The following is a 7,500-nucleotide window of genomic DNA, read 5'->3' as shown; positions in this document are numbered from 1 at the left end:
TGCTCTTCTCAGACAGATAAACTCCAAAGAACGGGATAATTCTCAAATATATGCTCTGGCAATATGGTTACATACTGGTCCAGCACACCCACCGTCACATAAAATTCGGATGCTTGGCAACTGGCACGACGGTTGCAGTGTCCCGGCGTCGTGTGATCCCCTTTTGCGATCTTCTGATGATGTTACCTAGTTGGGTCGTGAAACGTCTGCAAGAAAACAAACAAGCTCAGAGAGCACCAAGGATTCCCCCCCCCCTTGTGTCATTTGTTGATGAAGCTCACAAGTTTCCTTTGCTGCAATCTCCGTCGTTCCGATTTTAACCTCATGCCTCTGCTTTTTTTTCTTCCTTTCCAGCACAACAGCGTTGAGAATGCCACCGCACTCCAGCCCTCCAACTCTTTTTCGGTTCCCGCAACCATGTCCACCACCTCTTCGGCCACCGGCATGGCCAGCACCACCAACAGCCTCGGCCTGAATGCGACCAGCGTCTCTCTGCCAATTCCCACCAGCCGAGCAGCGCCCTTAGTGTCTTCAGGTTCGCAATCTTAACAGGTTGCATGGATATAACAAGAGAGGATTTGAGCCTGCAGGTCTGCCCATGAGACACCTTGAGCGTTTGGGGAGGGGAAAAAAAAAAGAAAGAAAGGATGCCTTTTCTAAAAGACTGGCTTTTTAAAAAGCATGCTTTGCACAAGGCCTACGAAATAAAAAATGCCTGGCTTTTTAACGTGTGAAAATATTTTGAAATTCCTACACGTAGAGGGTTACGTAGCCACAAGCACCAAGGAGAAGCCTAGCCTCACAAATGTGAGAAAGCAGAATGGAATCCGTATTATTCCCCTTTCTGTTGCTAGACCAGGGGGTAGGCAACCTGGGCTCTTTTATGCAGGGCTTTTCAACCTTTTTCACCCATTGTACCACTTTTAGGATATGGCAATATCTGAGAACCACCAGTCGCCTAGCAAGGTGTCAAAAACTTGATGACCCCCCAAAAAAAGAAAAAGAAAAAAAGGGATAAAGTACAGGTAGTCCTCGACTTACAGCAGTTCACTTAGTGACTGTTCGAAGTTACAATGGCACTGAAAAAAGTGCCCCCCAAGCCACAGCCGAGCAAGACACCTGCCTGCCCACCCGGCCGCGCTCTTCCTCCTGTCCGAGGTTTCCATTGTTGTGAGCATTTCTGTTGAGGATTGGCAGCGGGGGTGGGGTGAGGGGGTGTTTGGTTTTTTATTCCCCCCGTCTGCTGGGTGGTTGCAGCAGGTTTTGGTCACTTCACATGACTGTCATAAATATGAATCAGTGACCGTCATAAATATGAATCAGTTGCCAAGCATCTGAATGTAAATCACAAGACCTTGGAGATGTTGCAACAGTCCAGCTGATCGGCACTTCTGGGCTCAGCGGAAGTGCCAGGATCAGTGCTGCTTTCCAGCTGATTGGTGCTTCTTCAGGGCTCAGCAGAAGCACCAGGATCAGCACCGAGCTCCAGCTGGAACCTGGCCCTGATCCTGGCGCTTCCACTGAGCCCTGACAGCCCCGAAGAAGCACTGATCAGCTGGAAAGCGGCACTGATCCTGGCGCTTCCGCTGAGCCCTGACAGCCCTGCAGCTCCAGCCATCTCTCGCTCAGGCTTGTGCGGTGCTGCCACCGGTTCAGCTCATTCCCTTCCCCCGCTAACACTTTTCTAGGATGGTCGCGTACCACCTGCCAGGTGCCAATGTACCACAGGTGGTACCCGTACCACTGGTTGAAAAGCCCTGCTTTTATGACTCGTGGACTTCAACTCCCAGAATTCCTGAGCCAGCATAGCTCAGCTTGGAAACCTCCCCCTTTCCCCTCAGCGTGGCTGGCTCAGGAATTCTGGGAGTTGAAGTCCACGAGTCATAAAACAGCCCAGGTTGCCTACCCATGTGCTAGACTATTTCCATTTATTCGAAAAATTAATCATGGAAATAGGATGAGGTTCATAGAGAAGTTATTTGGTGATAGAACCTCCGGTACAGGATTTCTTTCAGAAGACGTTGCTTCCTGCTTGGGTAGGAAGTACTGAATTCAAGATTCTGAGATTTGGGATGTTTGTCCCAAAGATTGACGAAAGTTGCCGTTTTGAGGTTTTTCAGCATCAACTCTGTCATCCAAAGCAGAGAAGGTTGTTTGCAAAAATCTTTTTTTACCTTGCGTAGGAAGTTCTGGCAGCCTTTTGCAGAAATAATTGCGCTTTTTTTTTCTTCCAATTTTCACAGGGCGGACTTTCTTTTCAGCAAAATCCTTCTGCCTCTAATTGATTTTGATCGTGCTCAGTTAATGCAGTCCTCAGCTTACAACCATTCGTTTAGTGACAGTTCACTGCACTGGGGAAAAAATGACTTAGGGCCGTTTTTCATACTTACAACCGTTGCAGTGTCCCCAGGGGCACGTGATCAAAATTCAGGCGCTTGTCAACCGACTCCTATTTACGACGGTTGCAGTGTCCCAGGGGCCACGCGATCCCCTTTTGTGGCTTCCTAACAACCAGAGTCAACGGGGAAGCCAGATCCACTTAACAACCGTGTCACTAATTTAACAGCTGCACTGATTCCCTTAACAGCTGTGGCAAGCAAGGTTGTAAAATGGGGCAAAACTCCCTTAACGGCTGTCTCACCTAGCGACAGAAAGTTTGAGCTCACTTGTGGTCGTAAGTCGAGGACTCCTTGTATTCTCAACTGTCTAAATTTCAAGGAGGTTTTCTACTTTGGGTTTTCTCCAAGACACATTTTAATTCTGTTTCAATCCCGTGTCAGGTTCCCCAGGGACAGCCTTGGTCATGCTTGTTAATGACCTTCGCAGAACTGGGAAAGGCGGGTGCCTCTCTCTTTCTCTTCCTTGACTTCTTAGTTGCATTTGATATGAGTGATTACGGGTGTCCTGTGTCTGAACCATGACCCCAAAATAGAGGCAGGGAAAAATGCTTGGAATGTATGTACAACGGAAAAGGATCCAGATCTAAACGAAACACTTAAAAGGACTTTCAGGCATATTTTTTCCTAAAAGCATTTATTAAGGTTACAGAGACGTCAGTACGGCATGGTGGAAATGCTTAGATCTGGATCCTTTTCCGTTGTACATACATTCCAAGCATTTTTCCCTGCCTCTATTTAGGGGTCATGGTTCACATCTTCCAATTAACTTGGAAGATGTGATTTACTTCCGGGCTTTCACTGTTGCCTGATTTAACTATAAAAATACCAGACAGTTCTGCATATTGTCAAAGCAAGAATATACAGTATTTGCAGTGTTGACATCGGGATCCTGAGCTGGGACTGGAGATGGCTCTGCATTCAGTCAGTGATGGGGTTTATGTTTGTTTATGTTTATTTAAATTTGTATACCGCCCTATCTCCCTTACGGGACTCAGGGCGGTGAACAGGCGATAATAAAAATCACAATAAATATCTATTCTAAAATCAGATTAAATAAATAAAGGGTGGGGGGTGATGGAGAGATTGTTCCCTAGGCCAGTGGTGGCGAACCTATGGCACGCGTGCCAGAGGCGGCACTCAGAGACCTCTCTGTGGGCACGCGCACCGTTGCCCAGCCCCGCCTCCCCCTTTGGCCCACCAGCAGCCCCCCCAGAGGAGAGTCGCCCCTGGGCGTGGCCCACGCAGAGCAGCGCAGCCAAGGACATGTCATCCAGGCAGCAGACTCCACCCTTGCGCCCCGTCGCATGCAGATGATGCTGCAGGGCGCGGGTGGAGTGTGTGGGCACCATGGTGCTGCAGGGATGCCTGGGCGATCTGGGGCGGGCCGTAGAGATGGTAGGTGGCCCTGCGGGCAGGCGGGGTGGGAGTAGAGTGGGTGGGGGGTGGGGCGGGGGGCTGGGCGGGTTTTGGGCACTCGGTGTCTAAAAGGTTCGCCATCACTGCCCTAGGCTCCTTCTCTGGGGGGTGCTACAGCAGTGGCCAAAATTGTGGAAACCTTTTGGGGAAAGTGTATTTTTGAGATTTGATGGCTAATAACACCACTTTTTGGGGGGGGGCGTAGTACCATAAAATTATATATCAATGGAAAGATAATTTAATCAAGAATGTAATGCAACAAAGTTTGTTCAATTATCTGTACTGTATTCTATGAAAAGTTAGAGCCAAATAACCAGAAAAAGGAAACACAACTTGCTTAGGTTGATCTCAGGTAGCTTTCCTTCATCTGATTGTAGCCAATGAGGGTGAGTGTTTAGAGAGCCAATCGGGTGTCATCTTGTTTTGGCAATGAGCCAAACAGATCAGTAGGATCTCATGGATTGAAGCTGAGAGAAGGACATTCATTTGTCAGTGTGTTATGTGATCGCTATCAAGTTGGTTGGGGGTTTTTTGTGTGTGTTCTTTCATTTAGTGAGCTTGTAAAACGTAATAAAATTAAAGTCATGGTACAAAGAGTTGACTGGTCGCCCAGAAAGCGATGTAAAATAGTATTATTAAGTGATCAAGGCTACAGTTATAAAGAAATTAGAAGAAAAATTGGTGGAAACCTAACCAAAGGTGGCATTTCTACTGTACATTTTTCTCCAAAGGTTTCCACAATTTTGGCCACTACTGTATAGGGATCTGCTCTCCCCCCCCCCTTATTCAATATGTACATGAAATCTTTGGCCCAAAGGTGCTTTTTTTCCCAAAAGGCAACTGGACTTCCTTGGTTTTTGTTCTTTGAAAACATTTTGCCTCTCATCCAAGAAGCTTCTGCAGTTCATCCAAGAACTGAAGAAGCTTCTTGGATGAGGAGTGAAATGTTTTCAAAGAAAAAAACCCAAGAAAGTATAGTTGCCTTTGGGAAAAAAAAGCACCTTTGGGACAACCATAACCTGGAGGATTGAGAATCTCCACAGACATGAAACCATTGGGTGAAGTCATCCACTTATTTGGGGTTCGGTATCTAATTATATATTTTGACCCCCGGCCCAGCTAGGTGAGGCTGTCGCGTTTCTGTCCCACTGCTTGGAGACTCTGCTAGTTTTGTAATGGGAGGATCTATCTCCAACTCAAACCTACCAAATGGTTTTGGATGTTTGGGCCAACCAGGACTGGGGACGTTCTATCTCTGACCTTGGATGGAATTCAGGTAGTCCTCAACTTACAACCACTCATTTTGTGAACATTCAAAGTTACAACCGCACTGAAAATGTGACTTAGGGCTGTTTTTCACACCTAGAACTCTTGCAGCATCCTCATGGTCACATGATCAAAATTCAGGTGCTTGGCAACTGACTCCTATTTATGACGTGTCTGTTTTGGCGACCTTCTGACAAGCAAAGTCAATGGGGGAAGCCAGATTCACTTAACAACCGTGTTACTAACTTAACAGTTGCAGTGGTTGACTTAACCACTGTGGCAAGAAATAGGGCAAAAGCCACACAACAACTCTCTCACTTAGCAACAGAAATGTTGGGCTCAATTGTGGTCGTAACTTGAGGACTACCTGTAGGGTTCTTCATTCATGAATGGTGCACAATGTGGGGTTCTTCCTGGATTTCCAGCCGTTGCCTGAGCAGGTGGCAGCTGTCGCCAGGAAAGCTTTATCTGATGTGCCAGTTGTGTCCCTCCCTTAATTGGGAAGTCTTTCTGACAATATATCCCGGTCACCTCAGGGCTTGACTACTACAATGCACTTTATATGGGGGTTGCCCTGGAAAACCACCCAGAAGCTTCAACTGGTTTAGCGTGCAGTGACACAAGAAGGGATGAGAATGCGAATTCTTGCAAGTTCTCTTCCAAGTGTGATTCAAAGAGCTTTATCTATAAATCCTTACAAGGATAGATTTTTGAGGAACCCTCTATCTGCCCAGCTGCTTTAGAATAACAGAGTAACAGAGTTGGAAGGGCCTTTGGAGGTCTTCTAGTCCAACCCTTCTCAAGCAAGGAGACTCTATACCTTTTCAGACAAATGACTGTCCACTCTCTTCTTAAAAACTTCCAGAGTTGGAGCATTCACAACTTCTGGAGGCAAGTTGTTCCACTGATTGTTTTCACTGTCAGGAAATTTCTCTTTAGTTCCAGGTTGCTTCTCTCCTTGATTAGTTTCCATCCGTTGCTTCTTGTCCTGCCTTCTGGTGCTTTGGAGAATAGCTTGACTCCCTCTTCTTTCTGTCAGTCCCTCAGATATTGGAAGACTGGTATTGTGTCACCCCTAGTCCTTCCTTTCATTAAACTAGACATACCCAATTCCTGCAACTGTTCTTTATATGTTTTAGCCTCCAGTCCCCTAGTCATCTTTGTTACTCTTCTCTGCTGCTCTCATGTCACCCTTAGTCCTTTGGACCAGAAACTTTGGCCTGCTTCCCAAGTTCCTCCAATTAAACAATGTCCACCTCTTGGAATTAAGGAAGCACACCTTCTCTGTAATAGTGCCTGTCTCCTGGCCTTTAACTAACTTTGAGAGGGATCTTGGAGTCCTAGTGGACAATTACTTAAATATGAGCCAGCCATGTGCTGCAGCTGCTAAGAAAGCCAATGGAATCCTAGGCTGCATTAACAGAGGGACAGAATCAAGATCACGTGAAGTGTTAATACCACTTTACAATGCCTTGGTAAGGCCACACTTGGAATATTGCACTCGGTTTTGGTCGCCATGATATAAAAAAGTTGCTGAGACTCTGGAAAGAGTGCAGAGAAGAGCAACAAAGATGATCAGGGGACTGGAGGCAGAAACGTATGATGCACAGTTGCTGGAATTGGGTATGTTTAGTTTAATGAAGAGAAGGACTGGGGGTGGCATGATAGTAGTCTTCCAAAATTTGAGGAGCTGCCACAAAGAAGAGGGAGTCAAGCTATTCTCTAAAGCAGTGGTTCTCAACCTTTTTAATCCCGCTACCCCAACCGGTCGTAAGTCGAGGACTAAACCGGTCGTAAGTCGAGGACTAAACCAGTTGTAAGTCGAGGACTACCCAACCGGTCATAAGTTGAGGACTTTCCCTGCCCGGGAGCGCCGCGCATGCGTGGTTCCGCCCCCTGCACCGGCCGAGGCATTGCTGGCAAGTGGCAGAGACGGAGCAGGCTGACCACCAGCTGGCCCAGCCCAAGGGAGGTAAGGCACCCGCCGGAAAAGGGGAAAAAAAATGGCGGACAGCCTTGCTTGGCGACCCCCGTGAAATGGTCGATCGACCCCAAATGGGGTCCCGACCCACAGGTTGAGAACCACTGCTCTAAAGCATCTGAAGGCAGAACAAGAAAAAATGGATGGAAACTAATCAAGGAGAGAAGCAACTTAGAACTAAGGAGTAATTTCCTGACAGTGAGAACAATTAATCGGTTTGAGCAGCCGGCCTGCAGAAATTGTGGATGTTTCAACACTGGAGGTTTTCAAGAAGAGACCGGACAGCAATGGTATAGGATCTTCTGCCCGAGCAGGGGGTTGGGCTAGAAGACCTCCAAGGTTCCTTCCAACTCTGTTATTCTGTTAAGTAGGAAGGGTGTAGCCTCTTTTGGGGACCAGGTGTGTGTCTGTCACGGCTCTGTTTTGCCATCTTTGCTG

At 47.2% G+C, this 7,500-nt stretch overlaps 1 protein-coding gene across 1 annotated transcript in view; it reads left to right on the top strand.

Annotated features, from left to right (window-relative positions):
• LOC107300513 (ubiquitin-associated protein 2-like) overlaps nt 1–626 on the top strand; it is an 8,723-nt gene extending 8,097 nt beyond the window's left edge. Inside the window, exon 5 of the mRNA XM_015829836.1 lies at nt 355–626. Within this exon, the coding sequence (XP_015685322.1) occupies nt 355–549 (195 nt within the window). The 3' untranslated portion in view covers nt 550–626. The remainder of the gene's footprint in view (nt 1–354) is intronic.
• Nucleotides 627–7,500: the final 6,874 nt, after the last annotated feature.

This window comes from Protobothrops mucrosquamatus, unplaced genomic scaffold (assembly GCF_001527695.2).
Source record: "Protobothrops mucrosquamatus isolate PMUCROS unplaced genomic scaffold, P.Mucros_1.0 scaffold7299, whole genome shotgun sequence".
NCBI lineage: Eukaryota > Metazoa > Chordata > Lepidosauria > Squamata > Viperidae > Protobothrops > Protobothrops mucrosquamatus.
The sequence above is the reverse complement of the archived record's forward strand: the minus strand, read 5'-3'. Positions and strand labels throughout refer to the sequence as shown.